This window comes from Linepithema humile, chromosome 6 (genome assembly GCF_040581485.1).
Source record: "Linepithema humile isolate Giens D197 chromosome 6, Lhum_UNIL_v1.0, whole genome shotgun sequence".
Taxonomy (NCBI): Eukaryota; Metazoa; Arthropoda; class Insecta; order Hymenoptera; family Formicidae; genus Linepithema; species Linepithema humile.
In genome coordinates, this window is record NC_090133.1 from 1,674,689 (window position 1) to 1,702,054 (window position 27,366).

Consider the following 27,366-nt stretch of genomic DNA (forward strand, 5'->3'; position numbering starts at 1 on the left):
TATGTTTAAAAACGGGTGCAATAATCAATGCAAGGAAAGGCAACTAGAATTACAGATAAAGAGCACAAAAACTCTTATAAAAATATTTGCACACTTATTGTTACATTTTACATATACATTTCAGTAAAAAAGAATGCATAAAAATACTATGAAATACATTTTAATTTTTATATGGCACGATCGTCATGTCTATAAATTTACATATTATTAATAGATTAATATTTACAAAAATTATAGAAATAAAGTCTTGTTTATATATATATATATAATTTTATATAAAATATAAATTTCTTTTTATAGAAAATATTAGGCATCTATTTCAGAATATACAACTAAGTACAAATATATAAAAGTCTTAGTGTACAAAAATTCCCTTTGAAAAAAGTTTAAAACTCTTCGTTGCATTATTATAAGTCATTCACTATCAATTGATACAATGGCCAACTCAAGGCACGGAATGTTCAGTTATTTAATGTAATAATTGATCTGTGCTTGTACCTTTAATTCTTTTATACTGCCGATATTCTTTTCATAAACGCATTCTCCTAAAATCCACGTTGACAGCAGTTCCAACTTCTTATCAAGTAATATAAAATCGGCATCGGCCCCAAAATTAAGCACACCTTTGTTCGCATCAATACCGAGGGCTCTCGCAGGATGCAAAGTTGCTGCTTCTAGAGCCTCGACTACCGTGCAACCTACATAAAGAGAACAATTATAATAAACTAAATATTACATACATTAGTTCCGCACTGAACATGGACATAACTGTCAAATATAATACGTTCAGTATATTGTGTCTTAACACATTTATATTAACACACAACATTTGTTTTATTATAATACAAAATTTACCTGTAGCTTCTTTAAAATGTCTCACACATTTCGGCATTTCGGTCGTGCTACCGCAGAGAGTATCTGTTCCAGCGATGTAAGCAGACTCTTTACGTATCTCTATTTCGAACTGGCCCAGTTGATGGATTCCTTCCTCCAAACCCAGTGCTGATATCGCGTCAGTTACAAGCACGAGACCTTACAAACACTTACATTTTAATTTCACTCAAAAATTGTCATAAATGTATAACTACATATAATTAAATGTGAACCTTGAGGATGCGTTCTATGAGCGATTCGCAATGCTGCCGGATGAGTGTGGATCCCGTCTGCGATTATTCCGAAATGAACCATTTTTCCAGGAGGGATTTGGTCGGATGTTAGGAGGCCAACTAATCCTGGATCTCTATGATGGAACTAAAATCAGAAAATACACGAGCAAATGTATTTTCAAGACATATAGATTAATTATAAAAGATATGTGATGCAATACAATTTATATAACTTACAGGCAACATAGCATTGAAAAGATGAGTGATAAATGACGCTCCATGTTTAACTGCTTTTTCTCCTTCGCTTAAGTTTGCTACGGAATGTCCTAGAATACATAAATTGAATTAAAATCGAACTTCGTGGATATCTGAAGCGCATTCAATATGCAAACTGTAAGAATTAAACTTTGGTATTTCGCGGCAAAATAACTTACGAGCATTTAAATATAATTCATTATGTCACTCAGATCATTTAACTCACCAAGAGATACTATTATATTTTTTCTACACAAGTCTTCAACGACAGATGTAGCATTTGGAATTTCAGGTGCTAATGTAAGCATGCACACATTGTCTAGATCTCCATACATATCTACAACCGATTTAAATCCCTGCAGTACAGTACAGTTATTAGGAGATGTTAAGCAATGGATTAAATAATTTTCAGATTTACTCAGAACAGAATCAGTTATAACATTGCCTGGTCAAATTTTCTAATACAATGTTCCGGATGAGCGCCTTTTTTGCTTGGGCTGATGAACGGTCCTTCTACATGAACACCCAGTATACCAGCACCGTGGCTACCTCCATTTCTCTTCTTTATTTCTGGCAGTACTTTATGATATACTTCCCTGGGAGATGTCACCAATGTAGGACAAAAGGATGTGACTCCATATTTCAGCAGATTCTTTGCTACTTTGTCAATGCCTTCCTTTACATTGTCAACGTTATAAGAAAAATCTATGCCAAATCCTCCTAATGAACAAATCCATGTATCTATTTATTTCACTTATTTATTTAAGCAAGTATGAACTTTTTTCAAATATTACAAAACCCATAGTATTTTCTTTAACAATTGAACTTAAACTTTCCATTTCTGGCATTCAATAAAATTTATTTTTCTATTTTTTCTAGCATTTTTCCTCTATTTATAATTCTTTATAATTTTACTTTGTAATAATGTAATTAAATACCATTAATTTGCAGATCAATAAATCCTGGCGAGATCAAGGCGGTGCCACAATCTATCATAACATCTGGCTTGACTTTCTCATCGTAGAAAATTTTCTCCGGGTTCACAATTTTTCCATCACGCACCCATAGATCTTCTGTTCGGATCCTGCCGTCGCGCAGGATTTTACAGTTGCAGAATTGCTTAAGAGCTCCTTTTTTCTGCTGCAACATGCTGGATAATCACGTGATGAGAATGAGATCTCGACAGTCACTGTAATTCTATAAATGAAGAGCTTATCTGCCCTATCGTATTATCAACATTTATCATTTACACATGTATGTACATGTATCAAAGTAGAATAAATCTTCGAATTTAAAAAAAAATGTAAGTACGTCAAATATTAGCATTCACTCATGTATTCATTAATAATCATAATCTCAATTTTAATTGTTCTACTTTAATTAAAATTTCGCTTTTTTTTCGCCACACAACGCAATCGTCCAATATTTTGTGTATTTTCACAATGTAAACTAATCCATTCTAATTATATCTCTTGTACTTTCTCACAATGTTTTTCTCTTCTCCTTTTTCTCGTATAGAGTGGGAGTATACATTTATTTCAGTTTAATGTAGAAAATACAACATATACATGTGATGCGGTTAAAAAGGCAGACAGATGCTTTGAAGTTAGGTTAGGTTAGGTTATATTGAATCGTGCATGCAAGATCGCGGTGTATTTCGTGAGAGCGTGTCGTAACCTCTTTTTTTCATTGTGTTTCTGTTTTTCATCAACAGCCAGGAAAGGATAGAGTTTATGAAAATTCAAAACGATTTTGGAGGATCATGCGACTCATGACGACAGTGAACGTTAAATTGCTGCCAATTTTACGGCAGCGCGGCATGATCGCGCGTTCCTTCTGCAAAAATAATTTCAGTCCGGTTAATCAAACATCGTCGCCGATTTGCATTAGATCGCAACTAGCAAGATCCAATTATTTAGGTGAAAAATCAGAATTATTATTGAGGAACATACGCGGACGACGAATTCATCCTGCGGTGGTGTCAGTGAGATTCTTCGCAACGAAAAGATATTCTGATCCTCCGAGGTAAAATAATTTTAATTTTCTTATTTTAATCAATTTTATTGATTTTTTAACTTATTTAAATTTAATTTATTTAAATTTTACTTTATTTGTCTGTCTTGATTAATTTTATTTTGGCAATAGTTTATGTTTTATACTTTTCTTAATTTACTTAATCGATTAATAGTTGTCTATTCCTATATCTCTCATATCTATTTTTATTATTCTTGATATTAACGTTTTTAATATTCTTACACAATTATAAGTACTGTTATAAAGAAAAACAGTTATAAATGGTTGCATTGATTATCAGAATTTGTTTATCAGATGCAAGAAAGTATTTTCTCTTATTTAATATGCATTGTTGTTTAGTGACGGCAATGGAGAACAGCCAGCAGATTATCCTGCTTCTCTACCTGCAACTGTCGTGGTACCTGAAGTATGGCCTCATGTACCGGTCATCGCTATCAATAGAAATCCAGTGTTTCCTAGATTTATTAAACTCATTGAAATTAGCAATCCGATATTGATTGATTTAATACGTAGAAAGATAAAGCTAAATCAACCTTATGTGGGAGTATTCTTGAAGAAAACTGAAGAGTAAGTTTTCTTAAGTGTTCTCCAACTTAATGATATATATCAATAATATAAATTTTAATTATATATGTATATATGTATTCAGGAATGAAGCTGAAATAGTTCAAAACTTAGATGACATTTATTCCATTGGAACATTTGCCCAAGTGCATGAAGTGCAGGATCTCGGAAACCGGTTAAGACTAGTAATTATGGCACATCGAAGAATTAAAATTGTTAATCAAATATTCGAGGATGCCAATCTAAAGCCAGAACATGAAGAAAAAAGTATTTAGATATTACACTCTTTGCATGCTAGCTACTGTAATCATGCTGTATATTTATTATTATTATTTAAATAATTATTGAAATTTTATAGAAATTTAACGTTTAATTAACTAACATTAATCAATCAAATAATTTTTTTCTTGTTTGAAATTTTTTTCTTGTTTGAGTCTTTCGATGTTTTGTTTAAATATCACCCTACTTTACACAGAGATGAAACTGACGTTTCCGCTATTAAATACTACAATTACCGTCCCCGTAGACGATACAGTTACCAGTGGCAAGATAAGCCGGAGATCATTGCGCAAGAAAACAGAGAATAAAGCTGCAGAGCAAACTGTGAAAACAGAAAAAGTCAGTGAGACAAGTTCTACAGAAGAAAAGCCGCCGGCAGATTCGCCTGAGAAAAGTACAGAGAAACCATTAGATGCGTCAACAACTCAGTCTAATAGTCAACCTATACTAATGGTCGAAGTAGTAAATGTTACACATGAAAAATTTAAGCAAACTGAAGAAATTAAGGTAATATATAATGTTATTGGATGTAAATATTGAAAAGATTTGCAATATCATTAAATTAAAATTAATATAACAGATTTTCTTTCCGTCTTTTTTTTGTTTCAAATTTTTATTTTTGTAACAAGACAGAAACTGACTGCATTATTTTGAGGATAGTTGCTTTTGAGAATGTTTGGCACTGTTCAATAAATTGAAATTTTTTTTTTAAATAGGCTTTGACACAGGAACTTATTAAGACTATTCGAGATATAATCAGCATGAATCCTTTATATCGCGAATCTCTGCAACAAATGCTGCATCAAGGACAAAGAGTTGTAGATAATCCCGTTTATCTTAGTGATTTGGGTGCTGCTTTAACCGGTGCAGATGCACAGGAATTGCAGCAGGTTTTAGAAGAGATGGATGTAAGTGCACTGCTTACTTTGATGTACATAAAGTTTTCAGGAAAGGCTCGTAAAGGATCAACAAAAGAAATGGCATTTTATTTATAGATTTTAAAACGATTGAGACTGTCGCTTGCGCTTCTAAAAAAAGAATACGAATTAAGCAAGTTGCAACAGAAAATCGGAAAAGAGGTTGAAGAGAAGGTAAAACAGCAACATAGAAAATATATTCTCCATGAACAATTGAAAGTCATTAAGAAGGAACTAGGATTAGAGAAAGACGACAAAGACGCGATAGAAGAGAAATACAGAGAAAGAATAAGGCAGAAGACGGTTCCTAAACCAGTGATGGACGTGTTAGAAGAGGAATTGAATAAACTGTCCTTCTTGGAAAGTCACAGTAGCGAATTTAAGTGCGTATGGAATATCAGCGTTTATTATATCGCAGAAATTGCACGCTATTAAGTTCTATAAATGCCATTTAATTTTGTATTTTTGTTTAGTGTTACGAGGAATTACTTAGACTGGCTTACGTCCATGCCGTGGGGTTTAACAAGTACGGAGAATTTAAATCTTCAGGATGCTGTCAAAATTCTGGACGAAGATCATTATGGAATGGAAGACATAAAGAAAAGAATTCTTGGTATAAATACGTTTATGTATATCTACAGATAATGTTTAAACAATATGAATATCACGCTTTATATTGCAGAGTTCATCGCTGTCAGTCAACTGAAAGGTAGCACGCAAGGAAAGATATTATGCTTTCACGGCCCTCCTGGAGTGGGCAAGACATCTATAGCCAAGTCAATTTCTCGCGCCTTAAACAGAGAATACTTTAGATTTAGTGTCGGCGGAATGACGGACGTGGCGGAGATCAAGGGGCATAGGCGAACGTATGTGGGAGCTATGCCGGGCAAAGTTATCCAGTGCTTGAAGAAAACTAAAACTGAGAATCCGTTAATTCTAATAGACGAAGTTGACAAAATCGGCAAGTATGTGATCTAAATTTGCGTACACTTCGTATTATATGCAGAACATACAATGTCTCAAAGTTATATAAATATTACATCTTACTGCAAAACATACAAAGTTGAGGAATGTTTAAAAAATATATATTAGATTTCTTTGTTTCTTATTATTATGTTAAGCATCATATAATAATATATATTTTAGGGGCCATCAAGGAGATCCAGCATCCGCACTACTCGAAATGCTCGATCCAGAGCAGAATGCAAATTTCCTAGATCACTATTTGGACGTTCCAGTGGATTTGTCGAAAGTTTTATTCATTTGCACGGCAAATGTAATAGATACCATTCCGGAACCCCTGAGAGATCGTATGGAGCTGATAGACATGTCGGGTTACGTAGCCGAAGAGAAACTGGCTATCGCGAAGCAGTACTTGGTTCCACAGGCCAGAACCGAGTCCGGCCTCAGCAATGATCAAATCAGCATACAGGACGAGGCGCTTACGTCGTTGATCAAATCTTACTGTCGGGAATCGGGGGTGAGGAGCTTGCAGAAACACATAGAGAAGGTGCACAGGAAGGTGGCGTTCAAGGTCGTCAAGAAGGAAGCCGACAAAGTCGACGTAACCGCGAATAATTTGCACGAGTTCGTGGGCAAGCCTGTGTTCACGCAGGACAGGATGTACGACATCACGCCCGCTGGTGTGGTGATGGGACTGGCGTGGACCGCGATGGGCGGATCCACACTCTTCATCGAGACCACTATGAGAAAACCGACGAGCGGCAAAAAAGCGGAGGGTACTTTCGAAGTCACCGGTCATCTGGGCGATGTGATGAAGGAGTCCATACACATCGCGATGACCGTGGCAAGAAATTACCTGAAAAGAGAGGATTCTTCTAATACGTTTTTGTACGATTCACATTTACATATACATGTGCCAGAGGGCGCTACACCGAAGGACGGGCCCAGCGCGGGTGTAACGATCGCTACGGCGTTGCTCTCGCTTGCTAAAAATCAAGCTATTAGACAAGATGTGGCGATGACGGGTGAACTGAGTCTCATGGGCAAGGTACTTCCTGTAGGTGGTATTAAGGAGAAAACCATTGCAGTAAGTTTAAATATAATTTCCTATTATAATCAGTTTTTGTTTCTTATTAATATTAATTAATCTCGCTTTCTCTTGCTGTTGTTATCATTGAATAATAGTATCAGCCTAATATTATGTGCGGTTAAGTTAATATTATTTTTTATTTAAATTGCTATTTATTCATCATTTTAGTTTCTTAAACTACCATTATCATCTACTTCCAGATTATGAAATAATTTTGCTTCGTTCAAAACGCATTTTTATTTTCAGGCAAAGCGGGTCGATGTTAAATGTATAATTTTACCGGAAGAAAACAAGAAGGATTTTAACGACTTACCAAAATATATCACGGACGGTTTAGAAGTACACTTTGCTACGACGTTCGATGATGTTTATCGTATTTGTTTCGCGCAAGCAAAAGAGACCGAATCTTTCCGATCTGATAAACCAGTTACTACTCATGTTTCATCTACGCAACCAACATTTGGATAGAGAATATTTTACCGACAGATTATCTTGTTTCCTGTGTACAATATGTCTACAATAATTAAAAACAATTTATGTTATTTTAAAAAAAAGTGAAAATGGGAATATATTATTTTTCACGATATCAATAATATAATTTTTTAAATTTTGTTAAAAAACACATTTTGTGAAAATCTAAAAACATGAATAATTCTTCAATTTAGCAAATACATTTGGATATTTGTAAATAACAAATGTTATAATGAACCGAGTAATAGTATTCTAGAACAATTACTAACGATTCTTCATAAAATATGTGTATATAACTGAATAGCATAACTTGTAAGCTTAAGAGAGAAAATTATCAATTTTCTGCTGTTAATAAAGAAAAATGTTTTGTTACATTTGTAAGAATGGCCATTATATTTTTATTATTTATTATAATAAATGGTGAAATCTGGGAAACATGAACGTTCATTTTCCATGCAACTCGCATTTTTCCGTTTAAGTATCAAAAATATTTTTCTATTTTGAAGAAAAATATACACACTGATTACATTAGACTTAGTAATAATTATATAATTTGTTAATATAGTAAAATATATGAGAAAAATAGAACTATTTGTACAAAGAGAATTAGTGAATTAAATAAAATACTTTACAATGAATTTTTGGTCTTCAAAGTTTAATATTAAATAATAAATAGTAACTGTAATAATAATGACAAATGCTTTCTGTGGGATAGAAAAGAAATGCAGCAGAATGATTTGATATTATATAATAAATAATTATATACATGAATCAACTCGGTATGTCCATGTTGCTCAACCTGATAATAAAGTCACATAGTCTCATTTGCACTTGAATCTCCATTGGATTATTTGTCACATAGAATCCAGGTACTCCAGCTTTTTCTAATATACTTTGTTGATCCGCCACTTTTTGATCTAATTGCAATACCAATTTCATATCCATTTGCTTCAACTCTTCCTTGTGTTTTTTATTCAGCGCTGTTTTTATTGTCGTTATTTCTTCTTCTACAGTTACTGCAGACAATGCCTCTTGAGACTCAATTTTCTGTTGATTCAAAAGCTGAAGTCGTTGTTGAAAGAGATGTTTTTCAGTGACATGCTGTATCTCCATCAATCCTTTCACTATCTCAAAGATGGTATCGTTCAATAATGAGTTTGCCAATCCAGATAGTAATTCATATGGCAGTCGCATCTGATACTTCGGTGGAAGCTCTCCAGCCATATGTTGCAATTGTTCCACCAGAAAATAGAGTTTTCTTTGTAAATCTTGAGGAGTTAGGCTAGCAATATCCATTTTTTCTCCTTTAAAGAAAAATATGCCAAGCTGTACTTTACAAACAATATTGTTTACTCCGTAACAATTATATGTTCTAAAACTTTTATAATATGAAATGTATAATGTTTTTCTTCACACAATAATTAACAATATTTTTATATTCAATAAAATAGTAAGGAATATTTGTTAAAAAATATTCCTTACTATAAGAATTATCTTAGTCCTATCAAGGATAAAGAACGAGAAATATTTTATCATTACTTTTGTCATTTCTTACCGTTAAAATATTTTTTAAATCAAGAGAAATAGAATAATTGACAAATCATGTTTGTAAACATAAATGAGATGTAGATGGATTAAAATAGGTTAGATTGTGGTTATGGCAGATTAAGCAAGATTCACACTACGTTCAGTGACGCCAAATACGGCACACATTCGCAATTCAGTCTGTCATCGGATATTTAATGTCAAATAAGAAAACTGATTCTTTGGAAACAAATATTGCGTTCCACATAGTTTATATAAAATATTTTTTAAATTAAATCTCGTACATGCGATATAAATTTTCCACATAAATATGTCTAGAGAATGTTATATGCGTATGCGCTAGGCAAGTTTGTGTGAATATACCTTAAATGTTAAATCACTTATCGCAAATAATCGCATCTTGTAAATCGACTTTAAATCCTTGCACAACGATATTACGATAGACAGCAGCACTACTGCACTACATTGTATTCGATTGTATCGTTCGTGAAAATTACGAACGATTAAAGTGAAAATGTTTGCGATCAACGGATTAAGAAACACATCCCGTTTATCGGGGATTGTGGCTAGGTCATATCACAATTCGATTGTTAGTGCGCCGCCCGAAGTGAAAATGTCAAGCGCTGTGAGTAAAATTTCATTTATATGTGGAGTTACGTAAGAAATCCAATACGTAGTTAACCTCTTAATAAAGCGTAAAAAACTGAAAAATATATTTGTTACACTTTGATACAACTATAATAAGAATTTATTTGGCTGTGGAAAGACGTTAGAAAAAATATGTAATAAAAATATAGTAGAAAATTGATAAAAATGTTTAACATATTTTCATGGTTTGCAACACTCTTGATTATCACTTCATATGTATTAGTTTTAAACGAGTATTAAACGATAATGTTTATTGATGATAATTTATGTTTTTTTTAGGAAAAAATAGGCGCTTTCCTTTGTATCGCTGGAGCGATACTGATATCACCCATGTACTTTGCACCTAATTTCAAGAATTATAGCAAGAATAAGGGCGCATAAATACTCTAGATGAAAGATAGGTTGGAAATTATATTAAAACCATTATTTATGATATGTATCCAGTGATACACACCAATGGATCCATTCACTGTGTTCCTGGATCAATAAATGTATAGTATAAAAATCTGTATTCTCTTTATTGTTCCACATATATATTATGTTTCCATATATTATTGCATTATATGCAATATATGCAATACATTCTCCTATAACAAATCTGTTTAATATTATTTTGATTGATATAAAGCTCACTTTACATAAATATGATTTTACTTTCTGAAACTCTGAAAGCTTTTTTTTGCTTCAGTCAAGTTAATTATTCAAAATATTAGATAAACTGACATTTTTATTGAAAGAAAATAAATTCTGAATTGGTCAAAATACTATTAATTTAATACTGTAAAAAAGGAAAGTTACATGTATTTGGAATCTAAATTTCTAAACCTTTAAATAATGCGTATTTAAAATGAATGAGATGACAGAATATGTGTGGATGTAAATCAGGTCAGTCAAGTTTTAGAGCATGACCACTTAAACATTTCTTACGTACCTTGTTTGCCAAAGATAAAAAAAAAGAGCAGTTTAATGTCTGCAATTTGTTTTGTCGAAAGTAGCATATTTAAATCGGTTTATATACTTCACTGAAAAACAATCCAAACTGGAGAATTATGCGTTTGCACACCTCCATTCACATTTAAAATACTCTACGGAAAAAATGTAGTAGCCAATAGTTTTATAAAAATTTTAATCTCATTTATTCACAATTTTCAAATTATCACCTTTTGCTCTTTTTTTCTGCAATAATAAGTATGATATTTTGATAAATACAAGAAAATACAGAGTGATCTAAGAACGGAATAAGAGTATCAATATCCTATTTTAATTAAAATAAATATAAATTTTGACAATAATAAACGTGTAGCAATTTTGTTGAAAGATTGGTGAACAATTTTATATTTGAGAGAAGTTATAATTAAGTGATTGTATGTCAATATTGTCCCACTATTTTATTTTATTTTGTGGGACTCAATTGTAGGTTTTTATTCGGTATCCCGTTATTGCATTATAAATAATCGCTATCTATAAAAATATCTGCATGATACGGCTTGAACGTGATTACTTTTGAAGAGTATAATTATTCTGCATAATGATCGCCTTGAGAATGAAAAGCAAGTGTGACGATGCCGGGTGAATCTCGATATGTTAAAGCACAAGGAATAAATTATACATACTCGTTTCTTTATAATACTACATAGCTTTATACATTTCTTTCAATCTTCGTATGTGAACATTGATTAGGGACATATTGCGTGAATTCTGGCTGGTGTTTACGTTTACATTACAATTACACAAAGAATGTCGATTTACATTCTTGACGCGGCGTGTGTCGCTGTATATAAGTTCCTTTTTTCCTTTCCCTTCTTTTGTTTGTTTTTTTTCTTTTTTTTTATAAATTAATTAAACGTCACTGGTTCTCCTTTGTACCTCGCGTTCCTTAATCATAAGGTCTACAAACTACCAGTGAGAGAAAAAAATAAAGCGGATCCGTTTATAGGCGAATTACGGTAGTATTCAAAATAGTAGTTGCGAGATCTCGTAATCTTTCTATAGCATAAATGTGGATTAGTGAACGGCTTTTGTTACATAACGGGGATACAATTGTTACACGTTATTACATGAACCGCGTGTAAGCTGCAATTTTCCGCTCGTTGATATATCATGAACATGACGTGATTACGTCGATATTATAGCCAACGAGTATAGCGAAATTTAAATATACAGATCGTTCGATAATAAGCGTATGTGATGGTGCTCGTTGTCGAAAACTGAAAAGCGGTCTTCTCCGAATAAAAATGGCACGATAAACGATAACGTCTGATCTGATAGAAATAGAAGAGACATTTCAATATAAATTGATGCAAAATTAATCTCAGACGGATTTTAATAAACTTTTAAGTCGATTGGCAAGTTGTTTAATTTTGCACATCTATATTTATATAGTGCTTAAGTATTAAAAAAAAAAAAAAAAGACAAATCATTTCAATTTTTCACAATAAACATTCGATTTATACGTCAAATGCGCCTATTACCGAATTAATCTGCAATACAGCGTCGTGCGCATCACTTATGCTTTATGTTTGATATAATCTGCTTGTGTTTGCAAGCGAAATTTGATATTTCTCAAGTTCTCCTTCCGAGTTTAGTCTTTTCTTTCTTTTCGTCATCGTGAATGCCGATTGATAACTTAATCAAAAGTGGCAAATCAATCTAATTAATTTCGCGGGACGCGACGGGAAGTGTCGAGCGAACGATAATTCAATTACGAATACCGATTTGTGTTTGCAACGCAAGCGTAATGGCTGATAAGAGATTACAGACGCACGTCCACGAAAATAAACCGAAGCGATGAAAGAAACTTACTTTTTTTGCACAAGTACCAATTTTATCCGTCTGAAAAGTTTCAGATAATTATATATTTAATTTCAGATATAAATATACTTTTATCAGTTAATGCAATTTACTGATTACAGGAATCTATTGTCAGTTTAACGCACAAAATCTGCAAAAATTTATTCGTTATATCATTGTTACCGTAATACTTTTTTTCGTTATTTTTTTACAACAATGAGAAGGATTGTAGATTTGTATCTGTCGAGAAGAAAACGGCATGAGAATAGGAATTTCTACTTGAATCCATCCTTATTGGATCCTTAAAATTTTGATATGACATACAAAGAAACAATGTATTTTATATAGAAGTATTTTTTACACGCGCATATTAACAAATACCATTATTTTTTAAGACTTTCCACATCTCTCGTTTAAACAACAAAGGGAATCGCGTACTTCACGCAGCAACAGTTTATCGAATTGATCTCCTTATCCTTTCTCGTTATCACGGCGCGGCGGCTCGGTTGGATCGTTTGGATCGTCCGTTTTTAACTTTGAAAGTATAATATAATTATCAGCTATTGTGAGATCATATTTGTAAGATAACTCGCTATGGAACGTATTAATAATACGTAACTAACAATACATACATATATATACATATATATATATGTATATATATATACATGTTCCTCAAATCAACGATGTGACGTATTATTCAACTTGCTTTTATATTTCAATGTCTTTACACGAGAAATATTGTTAGTCCTCATTTTAATGCGCGTTTCGCACTTTCTTTCCGAAATTTCTCGACGAAATAATCTTGATATAGATATAAAGGAAAATATATCGTTCTCTTTTTTCTCGTTTTAGAGACTAATATATATTGCGGTCCTTTTTTCAAACCCCTCCTTACCAACGCCTGAAAGTGACATCGCAGGTGGAAAGAGTTACAAGGTAAATTTATTACAGAGCCTTTTATGCTTGTAACAATGATTCGAAATCAAACTTCACCATAATATGGTAAATGCCGTGGAAAGTCCAGACGGAGAGGACGGTCTCTCTCTCTCTTTCTCTCTCTCTCTCTCTTCTTCTCCTCTCTCGCTCGCTCTTTCTTACAGAGACATTCGTGTGTGTGAGTGAATTTGACATAAACGGTAGCCTATCTATAATCTCGGACGCGGCTTAATTGCACGTGAAATGAATACAATGCAATTGATCTTTAAGAATACTTTTTAACTCTTCATTACATCTTTTTTTTTTAATAGTACATTCACGATAGGACTAATAGAGTCTTCTCCATTCTTCGTGCATCCCTTCCGCAAGCCCACAACTTATGGTTGCGATGTGTAGCTTTTGCGTTCTCTCTCTCTCTCTCTCTTACTCTCGCGCTCACTCTCTCATTCTCTCTCTCCCTCTCTTTCTCGCGAATCTTAAAATCTTACGAACTAAACAATTTGTTTCCCTATATAAACAGCATTTTATAGATAATCTACATCTTACGATCTTATAATAAAAAATACGAATCGTGGGGGGGGGGGAGAAAGGGGGGAGGGGGGTGGTGGTGGTGGTGGTGGTGGAGCGAGGGACAAAAAAGTTTTTTTTTCCTTTTAAGGTATTCGCTTATTAAGGTAACGTTCTATATATGCGGATCTTTCCTAAAACAACCGACGATACCGCTAGGGCGAACGCAGTAAAGAACAATGAATAAGTTGTAATGAGTGCACCGTGCGAGCCATTCCCATAAACCCACAATATATACAATGTATTCATCATTAAACTTTCACCATAGGATCGTTTCGATAGGCGATAGGAATAGATGGGAGTAATGTTGCATCCTGCCGCGGACGCTGTATCTTGAAATTTTCATTCGCTTGGAGGTCAGGCGAAAAAAAAAAAAAAAAAAAAAAAAAAAAAAAAACGAAAAAAAAAACGAAAACAAAAAAAAACAAAAAATAAAATAAAATCGTCAACATGACAGTGATAACTAAAACTGAGCTCGTTAAATCTTGTCAAGTTTTCGCGTCGGGCATAATTATGACAAGGTTGTCTTTGATTTTATTTCGAATAAGCCCCGATACATTTTTTAGTCTAATTTAATTTCAATTTGTTCGAAACGCAAAGTTTCCACCGATAAAAAGAGAACGTGCAGCTCATTTTCGGAGAAGGCTTAGCCCATCGCTGTTCCCAGCATAAATTTTCGAAATTGAGAATCTCCAAATTATCCTCGAAGAGGCGAGACGCGCATACGCAGCTGCTCTGTCTATAATGTCGCTGCTGTTACATTTTTATTCGCTTCCTCGCTCGAATAATAAATATCTTAATAAAAATCGACATAATATAGTCACATTTTTCGCATACGATATAAGAGTCATCAAACAGAATCAATCGTTACAAAAAAGACGTGATCTTAAAGAGGAAAGATTATTTAGGAACAAAGAAGTATATATGTATATATATATATGTATATATAATTTTATATATCTTAAAAATTTTTTAATAAATAACAATTCTAATATTCTTGACAACTGCATATTCTTCAAATTCAGCACATTTGTTCTGAAAAAAATATTAATATTCTTATGCAGTCGCAATAAATTTTTCCAATCTGTTCGTACAAAAAGTTCGACTCGCGCCTCTTTCACAGCGGTCGATTCAATCGCTTTGATTGCTCTTATATCGGCATCAGTGATATCGAGCAACATTTAGACCCCGATTGCGGTGACATCGATCAGCGACTAATCCCGATTCCCGATTAAATTTTCCGTCTGCGTCTAAATTATGGATAGGATTTCAATCTGTAGAAAGGGACAGCGAAATTAGCCCGTTTCTAATTCAGCTTCTCTGTCATCGCAATTCGGGCTCGATATTGATATGTTCCGATCGACAGAGCATCCGGTCCTCGCTGTCGCTCGCACTTTAATGTTATCGCTGAATTTTGAATCGCCACTTTTTTCGCCGCAACTATCAATCGCCTCTCCGCTCTTTTTTTTTTTCTTTTCTCTTTTCTTTTCCCCCCGGTGAAGAATACGAGTAACAAGTACAGGCGAAAATACTTTGCGCGATAAAAGCCGATCACAGCGGGGGGAAGGATCAGGGGGGAAAGGGAGTATGGAGGCGGGGGTGGAAGGAAGGAGGCAGACGGGGACAAAAGAATTCCGTTATGGCACAGGTTTATGAGTCAGGCAAGGTACTAATAACGATTTCGAAATATACAAACATGGTCGCTTCGCGAGTGTGTGTATACGTGTATGTATATAAGAAATAAATTAAATACAGCTCGCAGCTTTTGATCGCACAAATTTTCTGGCTTTCTCACCTTTCATCTCCTCTTTCTCTCTCTTTCTCTCGTTCTCTCTCTCTCTCTCTCTCTCTCTCTCTCTCGCAAATTTAACTACAGTAAGAACATTGCATTATATATTATATACACAGGATTATGCATTTCGTAAGAGTTACAGCACGATTACGGTAGTATAAGGTAGTGTGTTAGAGAATTACACGCGAGCGAGCGAGCGCGCGCGCGTTGTGTGTGTGTGTGTGTGTGTGTGTGTGTGTGTGTGTGTGTGTGTGTGTGTGTGTGTGTGTCAGTGTCCTCAGTGTGTAGAGAATCGCCTACAACGCATTCATCGTAACGGTTTGATTGGATCTAACTACGATCGATACTCGAAATGAGCACGTAAATTCATAGCGTGGAATTATTTTCTGGGTCTAACGAGAGCGACGTTCTAGGCCCGACAGATTCGCATGGACGGGTACACGAAGGGGTGAGGGGGGCGGGCGGGGAAGAGGAGAGGGGAAGGGGGGGGGAGAGGGACTACAAGAAGGTGTAGAATAATAAGGGGAAGGGTCGAAGGGAACCGACGAAAAGGAATGGAGATTATATATAACAGGAAATATATTCGAGTTTTTATTTAATCATAACTACTCATTAGAGATCCAATGTTTTCTCGCTCTGTCTCTCTTTTTTCTCTCTTTTTTTTCTCTCTCTCTCTTTCTCTCTCGCGCACACTCGTTCTCTCTCTTTCTCTCTCGCTCTCTCTCTCTCTCTCTCTCTCTGCTCCATAATCTTATACTCCAGAATACTAAACTCTCAAAGTGGCGTCATATAATATTACTTCTTTTTTAAATTCATGATAATAAAGTCTATCCGTATGAGAGCTCAACTGCGCGTCAACGTGTTTCTCATACCGTCGCGCGTGCACGCCGTGAAACGAGTACGTTGAGAAAACGTGCAGCGTGCCGAAGTGCACCCGCGACTTGGATAATAATATGTATGTACGGGCTGTCGAGAGACGGGGATGCAAAAATGTACACGTATTCTTCGTTTCGATTTGAAGACGATCCTCCCTTCGGTCGTCAGATGCCGAAATAGACGGCTAGTCCTCGATTTATCTTTAGTTTTCTTTTCGCTTTCAAAATTCTTTATCTACCGAAGCTTTTTTGAAAAACATAAAAGAATCATAGTTACATGGCAAATTTGTGTGAAAATCCACCTATCAGTATAAATTTGAGAATGTATAACGTTCGAAAAATATGACGTCAATTTTCTGTGCGCAATCCTTAGGAGTTTATTTGATTTGCATTTGTGCGAAAGCCTAACATCAAAATTAATTTAACGCGCGTTAGACGGACTCAATTTAAAGCTCGGTAAGCGAGATACTCGAAGACGTCTGAAAACGGCATCGAATCGACCGAGGGAAAAAAAAAAAAAAAAATCGACCATCAAATTAGCGAGAAGGGTGAATTCTTCACACCACCACTTTCTTTCGACATCCCGTACACGCAGAGAATCTCTGGCTAATCGTGCTTTCGCTGAACGATAAACACCACGCGAATAGTTAATATGGAATGAGTTTAAGAAAATATCATAAGTCCCGTGAGAAGAGATTATTGTATCCGTATCAGTCTCAACATACTTATACCTTATCACATCGAGTGAAACTTACCATAAAGTGAGTTTATCTGTTTCCCCATGCAAAAACTGTCACTCACCGTTCAATTTTCTCGCGCACACCTCTCTTTAACTACCAACGTGGTACGTATCGTCGGCGGAAAGCGCGAATGGCAAGGATCGCTCTGTATATACACACACACATACATATATATATATATATATATATATATATATATATATATATATTCGCTACCTGCATATCACAACATAAATTTTATTCTCTCTTCGATTCTCTCTCTCTCGCTCTCTCGCTCTTTCGCGCACTTCCTTTCCCTCTGTCTCTCTTTTTCTCTTACATTCAAACGCGATGCACTCACACTTACGCAAGCACGCACACGATCCCGCCTACGTAATTATTATAACGCTGGGATTAGTGGTTGAGTTTCTAAGCATTGTAGCGCCGTTCCAGGGTACGTCTCGGATGCACGCTCAGAACCATAGCGCGTGTAGCGTGCTTTCGTTACACCCGATCTCTCTCTCTCTCTCTTCCCCCCTGGAAATTCTACTCGTTTTGCTCGCATGAGTTCCTTATACCGGGCGAACATAAACGAAATTACGAAATATTCGCAACAATTGTTCGCTTCACCCTTCTCGATCTTCGTTACCGGTCGCACCGACGCCGAGTGAGTGCTAACTGCGATTAACTAAAGGATATTTAAAATTACCCGACGCGTATAACTTTCCTAGAATCCTCCGATTCTAGTTCTAAAAATAGAGAATCGAATTAAATTAATTTAGATCAGAAATAGAATTTATCGAAGATACCGACTGAAATTGATCACGAATTAATTGAACTTTTTTTCGTTTTTTAATCTAAAAAAAGGACAAAATATCAACGAGTAAAATTTAGTTAAGAACTAAATTTTACTCGTTGATATTTTGTCCTTCTTTCAGATTACGGCTGTAATTATATATTAAAAAACAACAAAAAGTTTAATTAACTAGTTAATTCTTAACTAAATTTACGATTATTATTCTTTCTCATCAATATTATAGTTACCTTTATATAATCTAGGGGAAAAAAAAATATTCTAATAAAATTCAATTAAGATTACTAATTATATTAATGATAGTTTCTTTTATATGATAATAATGCACATGATGCAATGTATGGAGAAACATCGCTGGGCGAAAACCAGTCAACCGGCGCGGTTAACTAAATTTATTGAATACTCATTAACTAAAATTCAGTTAAATCAATCAACTAACTCTACGAATAATTATTAACCCTTTTCTCTCCTTCTTTTCGCGACATTACAACTACAATCATAAGTTAGGAATAGTTATCTAAAATTTGCTTAAGGCTGTCAACGAAACTGGCGAACTAATCAAATCCTTTTCACGTTCATTTGTATATCACAAGAGCCGTAACGTCCAAAGTAACATCATTAACCGGAGTTAGTAAACCATCGCTATCGGCGCAACTACGGCCGGAGATATCTCGATGAACTAGCCGGCAACGATCCGACCCCGTCCGTTCGTAACAGAGTACCATCGCCCGTCCGCTCTTCTTGCCGAGACAGATTTTCCTCGCGAGTGCGTATCGATCGGGCACGCATTACCGCCTACTAACCGAACCGAAATCCCCAGCCGATGCAACGAGGTGTCATCCGCTGGGGAGCGAAACGCACCGTCGCAGACCGCATCGCTCTTCGGTTGTTCAGCAGGCACCGCGTGAGCCTGATACACTCACTCACTCACTCTCTCTCTCTCTCTCTCTCTCGTGCTACATTGCTCATGAGCTCAGCCACTAACGATTATACATCAGCATGAAATCTTAGAAACCATGGCTCAGCGCTCGGGTGAACCCGCGCTCGCCCATGTCGCACGCCCATCCGCGCGAGACCCACCCGAGGGGGGGCACGATTTAGAGTATGCAGCAGGAAGCCGAGCAGCAACTACTTCCGCCGCCTTTACTCTTTTGCCTCTGATCTGCAACAGAAGTGTACGTGCGGTTTAATCGCTCGCCCTTGGCGACGTTGCCTTCGATGATTTTCGCGTTGCGAAATCTGAGCGTGCAAAATGAATGTGATGCGTGTGCCTATTTTGATATTGTGTGGGTTGGAAGCGCGAAGGAGCATTTAGGTTTCTGTATAAAATAACTCGGCGACGATTACAATTGAGAAATTATTTACAGGCTAAATGCGGGATCTCACAGAGCTGTGATATTTTTCGCTTTCGGACATTTAATAATTATTTTCGCGCTTATGAGGAAGATTTTAACATTAATTTGAGAAATAAATTGATAATTTCGTTTTAATAAAATGACCTATGCAATATCATTCAAATAATTAATAATCAAATTACCGACATTTCGATACACTTCTCTGCTTTGTTTACTTTTTAATTAAAGGATTTATTTTTTCATCAACATCTACATTATATTTTATATTAAAAAATTGTTTTATATAAATCTTATCTGACTTAATTGAATTTACTGTGTGCGAAAACGTTCTTAACGCTCGCCCATAAAAGAAAGACATCGGTTCACTATTTTATTAATATAAATTATAATATATAATGTTATTTCTTGTCAAGCGAGATATTTGAGACCGCTAAACTTTTCTCATAAAAAAATATTAGGGTCTATACGGGACCCACTTAGCTGTGAAAGATACATTTCGGCCGGACCCTACTTAGGCTGATAGGTAGTGTTATTGAATTTTTTTCTGAGCGATGTGTGTTATTTTTCATCTGGCGACATATTTATCCGTTTTGATGGAAACATGAAATGGAAGCAAATGTGAGGATAAGGATTAGAAAGAACTTACTCACGTAAGTTTAAGGATTAGGTTGGTGTCTTTTTAGCTGAAGTCATAATTCTTCGGGATCGTCAGACAGAAACATGTACTCACCGTTAGGTAGAATACCTAAAAAGATCAAATGAGGATAGGTATCACGCTTAATTATTAATCGATGTAATCGAGCATTCAACATTCGATATCTTGGATACAGCAGAATCAATGTCACATTCTGTAGCCTAAGAATAAATTTAGGAAAACAAAATATGAAGAATTCAATTGTAAAATACTTTCACTAATATAAAATAATATAAACTAATATAATATAATTAATATAAACTAATATAATATAACTAATATAACTAATATAATTGAGAGAATAAATTCAATAAGCGAAAGGCAAGTTTAAGAATTTATCAATATATATAAATAATGAGAATAATAACGCTTATAAATAACTGATGAATTATTGTTACTGTCGCTTGATTCATAAAAATTTAATAAATTAATAAATGCAAGCGAAAAGGCAAGTTTGATTTTCTCTGCTTTTCACATTTTTTTCAACCGGATTTTTTTTATTAAAAACACGCGGAAACAAAAATCCTTGTGAACTTTGCATGCAGTTTACGCTGATGCACGGGTCACATGAAAAAGCGAATTTAGAAAGGAGGAAACCTCCGTCTGTGTTGCGAAGTTGCGACGTGTTGTTGCGAAGTTGCACAATGCGTCGCTCCTCGACGATTATCTTCTCCGTCGATCAAAGCTGATTATTAACCACCTGCCCGCGTTTTATCCGTCGTACTTGCCGTCACATCGATTAATAATTAGCAGTAAACGAGTCGCGCGTCGTAAAGTTGATATCGCAATATAAAGGATGGAAAAAAAGGATAGATTGCTGGATTTTCTTATGAAGTTAACGCAAAACTGTCGTTGTCGACCAATTTAAAGTCTGATTCACCGGGAAAGCTCGCGAGAATGAGTGCTTAAGTGTGCCGGAAGCGGCGGAGAAATGCGAGGAAAATGCACAGAGTCGCAATGCGTAAAAATGTATGCTTTACACGAAATTATATAGAATCGTGCGAATATTAATGATAATGTTATGCAACGAGGAACTGACTGATCACCGATTACCTGACAAAACGAATGATCATGCGAATGAATATTCGAGCTTTCACTGCCGGTCGCACAGTGACTTGTGTAAAATCGATAGCGACGCATACGACAATCGCGGCGGTGATTTATGAGTAAATTTATGCAACCAGATAAATACAGGGTGTTCCAGCAAGCTTAATTTAGCAAAAATCAGGCAACTTTTCAGTTGTAAACCGTGAAAAGTGAAAGATCTTTTATGAATTGAGCTGTAAAAGTTGCGAATATTTAACAAAACTGGTCACTTGGTATAATTATCACGGAATTTTTTCTAACATTTCAACTTTATCATTTAATTTCATATTCTCTTCATTTGGTTAAGATTAAGCTGTAAAAAATTAAACATACATGACAACGTGCGTGTGTCAACATTTTTGCCAAGAAAATCTGTTTTTCAAATATCCGTGCGTTCTTGAGCGCCCTGTATAAATCGCCGTCAAACAGCGGTGAAATACAGCTAATCGATATAATTGCATTATAATGAATACCGATGGAACACGACATTTTCGCTGTAACGAAGTGTGATTGAATCTCCGCGTCTAATACGCGGCTTGATATAACGAACTTTCGGTGTAACAAATTCAATTTGGAGATCCACGGCGGCAGCTCGTTGTAACGAGATTTTACCGTAATAATTACGCAGGCGCGTCACGTACCGATGCGATAAATTCAGTTTAGACTGATGAGTAAACAAATTTAAAGAACGATAACGAGTGAAGATTTATAACTGGATATTAATAAAAGTGCGGCCGAGTGTGCGCAACGTGTTTTTATACGGGTTGCAGGGAATTAACCCTTAGCCGGGTAATCTATTTTCCCCTACAAAAGCTGTGTGCTATATAAAAATATTATGCATACATAAGTATATTTTTTATATATTAAAAAATTATAATATATAATAAAAAAAAAATCAATCTTATAAAAGTCAAAATTTATTCGAGAAAAAATGATTAGCCTCTTTAGTTCCGGTGAGTAATAATTTTTTTGTCGTTTGTAAGTTATTTAATTTTTATTTTTAATAATTTTTAATAATTTCAGCAATTAAGTTTTAATAACGACGTTGATTGCGTATAAAAATTGACGAAGGTCGGATAGATCGTGGTGCAATTTCACGGTGACAGTTTAATTATGATTTTGTGACGGAGTTCATTTCGCCAGAAACCGAAAAAGAAAAGTTCGCACACATCTGTTTTCGTGACGTTCGTCGAGAAAGCGGAAGTGTGCTGGGGAAAAAGCGTGCGATGCAAAAAGTTTCGTAAGCTCCTTTCTGCGGTGGAAGAGGCGGTAAGAGGGTCCGCGCATCTCGCGAATTTACCTTGAGAATTAGGCTCCGGAAGATTTTCCCGCGGCACCAGATGCATCACCGTGGTTTTTCCGAAGGGAAGCCCAAGAGCACCGAGCGTGACATTGCTGTGCAGGAAACGACCCTGGTAGATTAGTCGCAGGATCTCCGCCTTGGCAACCGCCTCCTCTGCCCAGTCTGCAACACGGAGATAGCATTTGTGTGTGGGGGGATGTTGAAGAGCACTCTCTCTCTCACCACGCTCGATTCAACTGTTCGCGAAAACTTTTCGAGAGTATCGGACCTCTCGAATATAAAAAAAAATTGGAAGAGATTCGCAAAGGGTGTTTGTAGTGGTGCGAGATAGAAGACGAGGAATTGACGAACTTCCTACGAAGGAGATGTGTATCGAGTGATTTTCTAATTACTGCAACATTTTAATTAGATTAAAATTAGAGAAATGATCTATTTTGCGTTTAATATAATTTAAATAATTTCAAATATTTTTAATATCAAGTTGATAAGAAAGATTTTTTTAGATTTTCGCTTTTTTACTTTTATCGAAAAATTCAAAGGAACTTTCTGAATCGACTTAATGTTTCTTAAAACCTGCAATTTTATTGGCTTAATAATTGTTTTCATATTGCCAAATTTGTTTAATTTACGGAATTCTTGAGTTGCGAATGTCCCAATGAATTCTGAATACATTCTACAAATAATTTTGCCGCTCTATTATCGTAACAGGATGGCGCATTGCTAATTAATGATAATAATTGCGCGTGGCATCATACAGGAGAACCCGCTGCTATAGCAATTATATTAACGTTAATGGTATGGATTGATGCGAAGCAAAGTTTCGCAGCAGCGATGACTAACTCACCTTCTGGCCAATTTTCAAACACATGATGCGCTATATCGCCCGCGGAATCACTCGGACTGAATAGGAACTCTTTTGTCTTGCCACTGACGAGGATGAGGCGTAGATTTATCTGCGGACAAAGCATGAAAAACTGTTAGGGAAAAGCAAATTACACAAATAGAAAGAATTTTCACATTTTTTTTAGTTAGTCGTGTTTGATTCACCATTTTGAAAATAAAGCAAAAAATTTTATTTTTACATTTTTTTCGTGACAAGTCACGTAGATTTTTTCCAGAAACCAATTTGCATTCAAATTAAATCATTCCGGCCATTTATTTGATCAAAAGCGCCAAAGTTTATGTATTATACGAAAGCTAAGGTGCACGTGGGTGTTGGAAGAAATTAAAGTGCATTATTTACGATGTAACAATACATTCATTATAACATTATTTATTTTAATTTTATTATAATAATATGTGTATTATTTATACACACGGTTTTAAAAAATTTTAGCTCAGCACAAAACATGTTTTTTTTTTTTTAAGTAAAAATAACAAGTTTGTATATCACGCGATGTTTCATAATAACGTGAAAGAATGACGTGCATTACGAGACTTAATATCTCATCTTTTCCGAGTAAATTGCAAACTGCATTAAATTCGACGTCCCATTACGACGCGGACGCCACGAACGAAAGGGTTGAACAAAGCATTCATCGACTCTCGACCAGTGTGCGCGGGCGAAATTGCCGGGGACAGTCCGCTCCCCTCGGGACGAACGCGAATTCAATTAACGTCGGGCGGTAGGGTGCGAAGATCGGCGCAACATAAATAATTAGCAGCGACGACGACGACGTGAAGCTGGACCGAGCGCGGCGTGCGCGGCACACGGAAGGCCAGAGGACCGAGCGACCAACCACCGCGCTCGTGACCCTTTGCGGTCTACGCGGTCGCGACAATCCGCTGTTAAAGCGTTAAATCATCGGACCCCGTGCGCGGCGCACATTATCGTTCCCGGCCGCACGCGAGACTTCCCCTTGGCATTGCGGGAATTCTCGCGCCGGAGGCTGGGCCGGCCGGGCCGTGCTTGTAAACTGTATAACGCGGGAATAATGCGGGCGAGCGTTATAATAAAGGTATAATGAGGAAACTGCGCGCGTCGAGAGATTCGCAAATTTATTGCCGTCGCCTAATTTGATAATTTTTCCGCAGAGACTCTTTTGCAACCTACAAACGCGCCGAGGGAAAGTGGACTGGCGGATTTCGGTGAAAATGGAATTTCAACGGCAACGTGCGCTTTTTTCACGCGCGCTCTTTCGCCGCGCGAAAAGATTGTGCGCGAAAAAAAAAAAAAAAAAGCGGTGGATGTAAATTTTGGAGTCGGTTTTTCTCCCGCGAGAATTTTATCGAACCACGGACTTTCCGCATAATTTTCTGCAGTTTTCTGCGTTAAAAAGTGTGTCAGCAACACTGGATTGTTGTGCAAATAGAATTTCTGATTTTCCGTGATTTTTAATCTTGTTGGCTCTGCTTTGTAAAAGTCTCTTGTTTACGATTCGTTTTAGATTACATGCGTTTTATAATAAATGTAATTTATTATGTCATCCGTGACATTATTTTATCGAAAATTGTGTTCGCGCGCGCATGTATAATGAATAGTCGATGACTCCGTGTAAAAAAGCTGCAAATTTCATGCTTCGAGAAGATTATTTTTCATTCAGAGGCTTAATGTACCACGGCCAGTAATGCTGTGAAATTGTGCACGTGCCACTTACGCGAGGACATTTATGAAATATGTCATAAATACGAAGAAAATTTATTCCGTATCATTATTTAAATAAACAATATATTTAATAAACAATACGTCGCTCTATGTTCACTAAATAACCGACAATATTGTTGAATAATGAAGTATCCTCAAATTCTTATTTTGGCCATTAAATCTGCGTGGGACTAGTCCTTTTTTTTTTTTCAATATAACTAAACAAAAATAGAATAAAAAAGCGGGAATATCATGTAACACGCCGCAATTAAGAGCGACAATACGCTTCATAACGCTCGCCCTGTATTTTAATTCTGCCCTGTCATTTTCTAATATGTCGAGATATCGGTTTTCCGAACAACGGCGACTGAAGTGACTAGTTCTGAGCTCCATTCGATTGCAAATTACCGCGAGTTTATTCGCACGCGAAACCGCGGTACCTATCGATCAGTTGACAGGGCGCGACCGACCGCTCCAAACAATTCGTTCATTAGCGACCGAAGAGTGAGAAAGAGAGGGGGAGAGAGAGAGAGAGAGAAAGACGCACTTCACTTTTGCTCTGTGACTGATTTGGGATTTTAGATTCACCGGGCGTGCACAGAGGAAGTGGTCCTTTACCTCAGTGCGCGTAACGGCCTTTCGAAATCCGCGTGTGCGAAAGTCGTGAGAGAGCTTTTCGTCGACCTGAACTTCAAAGGGAGTTATTCATGTGGTATCAGCTGATTATTCGAGTCAGATGCTTGAGTCCAACTCTTCTCTGGCATCTCGTGTCGAAAACTCTGCACGCTAACTCCTCCATTATGACATTTTCTTTTTAATACGCAATAACTGCATCGTTGGTCCGCGGTGTTTTTAAAATACAGCTTTGTGTAAAATAAAACTGCAAGCATTTCACGGTGATAGCTAATAAATAATTAATAATTTTAATTAACAGCTGACGAATGGAAAGCACGCATTTTCAAACAGGAGACAATTTTAAAGTGTCGGAAAAGCGAAGTCGCAATTAGATATCTTTAATAGGTCACTCTGCTTATAACGGACACAATTCCTATCTCATCCGTGCAGGTACCGTCACCTGAATATCTAGCGACGTGAATCTAATAATGTCACCGTTGCCCATGTCGAATATTTCGTTTCTTTCGTCACGCATGGCCTGATCGAACTTTCGCTGCTTTCACCTCGCAGAAAAAGCGCAACGAGCGAGGTCTCATTTACAAAAAAGAAAGGAAGACGGCGATTTTGGAGAGTTGTTTGTGCATCAAGTAACATTTCAACGCACAGACGCTGATTGAAAAAAAAAAACAAACTATTAATGTAGTTAAAAGATTTGGTAACAAATCATTATTCTCGCTCTAAATCTGTTTGACAATAATTTCGTTGAATCGAGTTCACACGTCGTATGTATTTTATATTAAAACGTTATAATAATTGGTGCAAATTGAATCTTTTCAATCAAATTATAACTAATTTTCAGTTTGAAGTACTTTACGAATCGTTCAATTATCACGTTAAACATTTTCGAAAAACTCTGCGTTTACAATTCCAAATATCGGTTGACGATAACGGTTGACTTTAATTATCAATCAATGAAACAACGATCTTGATTATCGCTAGTTGTTGTTAGAGAATAAATTTTTAAATACTTCCGCATGTCACAAAACCGTCACGAAAGAGTTGCGTGAGGATTTTTAGCGTCGCTTCCAATGTTATTATTCCTAATAATATAAATTTTTTATAGAATTAACGAAGGTGCAGTATTATTTTTTTTTATAGATATTGTGCACTGGTTGAACTTTACCCAAGTCTAGGAGAAGGTTAAGCGACGAGTTAAAAACGTTAAGTCAAGTGCGGATACTGCAAAAGGGCCGGGATAAATCTTTCAGTAAATGTCGGTGGCGAATAATCATTTTAAGATCCCGAGTTCGACACGCAACTTCGAGAAGAATTTCTCACTAACTTATAATCTTAAAAATGGG

The 27,366-nt window shown here is 35.8% G+C and overlaps 4 protein-coding genes and 1 long non-coding RNA gene across 7 annotated transcripts in view; 2 read left to right on the plus strand and 3 right to left on the minus strand.

The window, feature by feature from the left end:
* Positions 1-144: 144 nt before the first annotated feature.
* Positions 145-2,972, minus strand: LOC105673091 (N-acetylglucosamine-6-phosphate deacetylase). Its single transcript, XM_012368448.2, has 8 exons — positions 2,848-2,972; positions 2,300-2,511; positions 1,807-2,081; positions 1,588-1,717; positions 1,344-1,432; positions 1,107-1,251; positions 856-1,032; positions 145-698 (listed from the first exon to the last, which is right to left on the minus strand). Exons 1-8 carry the CDS (start codon positions 2,892-2,894, stop codon positions 466-468), a joined length of 1,308 nt encoding a protein of 435 aa, XP_012223871.2. The 5' UTR covers positions 2,895-2,972; the 3' UTR covers positions 145-465.
* Positions 2,973-3,123: 151 nt separating this feature from the next.
* On the plus strand, positions 3,124-8,114 carry Lon (Lon protease). Of its 2 annotated transcripts, none has more exons than XM_012368439.2 (10): positions 3,124-3,386; positions 3,735-3,962; positions 4,045-4,226; positions 4,435-4,745; positions 4,955-5,146; positions 5,234-5,538; positions 5,629-5,768; positions 5,838-6,120; positions 6,302-7,205; positions 7,455-8,114. In XM_012368439.2, exons 1-10 carry the CDS (start codon positions 3,124-3,126, stop codon positions 7,674-7,676), a joined length of 3,030 nt encoding a protein of 1,009 aa, XP_012223862.2. In that variant the 3' UTR covers positions 7,677-8,114. The 2 variants fall into 2 exon arrangements, with proteins under 2 accessions (XP_012223862.2, XP_012223865.2); XM_012368442.2 differs by having other exon boundaries at positions 4,486-4,745.
* Positions 8,115-8,412: 298 nt separating this feature from the next.
* On the minus strand, positions 8,413-9,383 carry gdl (gonadal protein gdl). The gene is made up of 2 exons (XM_012368452.2): positions 9,235-9,383; positions 8,413-8,983 (listed from the first exon to the last, which is right to left on the minus strand). Exon 2 carries the CDS (start codon positions 8,973-8,975, stop codon positions 8,451-8,453), a length of 525 nt encoding a protein of 174 aa, XP_012223875.1. The 5' UTR covers positions 8,976-8,983; positions 9,235-9,383; the 3' UTR covers positions 8,413-8,450.
* A 161-nt stretch (positions 9,384-9,544) lies between these two features.
* On the plus strand, positions 9,545-10,377 carry LOC105673096 (uncharacterized). The gene is made up of 2 exons (XR_001100907.2): positions 9,545-9,849; positions 10,152-10,377. It is a non-coding gene; the product is annotated as an uncharacterized lncRNA (long non-coding RNA).
* Positions 10,378-11,471: 1,094 nt separating this feature from the next.
* The window catches only part of UBL3 (ubiquitin like 3), a 42,374-nt gene continuing 26,479 nt past the window's right edge, over positions 11,472-27,366 (minus strand). The window contains exons 2-4 of one of the 2 annotated variants that reach the window (XM_067357274.1): positions 23,651-23,759; positions 22,804-22,968; positions 11,472-19,530 (exon numbers count right to left, since the gene is read on the minus strand). In XM_067357274.1, coding sequence (XP_067213375.1) covers positions 19,466-19,530; positions 22,804-22,968; positions 23,651-23,759 — 339 coding nt within the window. In that variant the 3' untranslated portion in view covers positions 11,472-19,465. Of the gene's footprint in view, positions 19,531-20,219; positions 20,469-22,803; positions 22,969-23,650; positions 23,760-27,366 lie in introns of those variants that run through there. The other variant, XM_067357275.1, reaches the window with a different exon arrangement.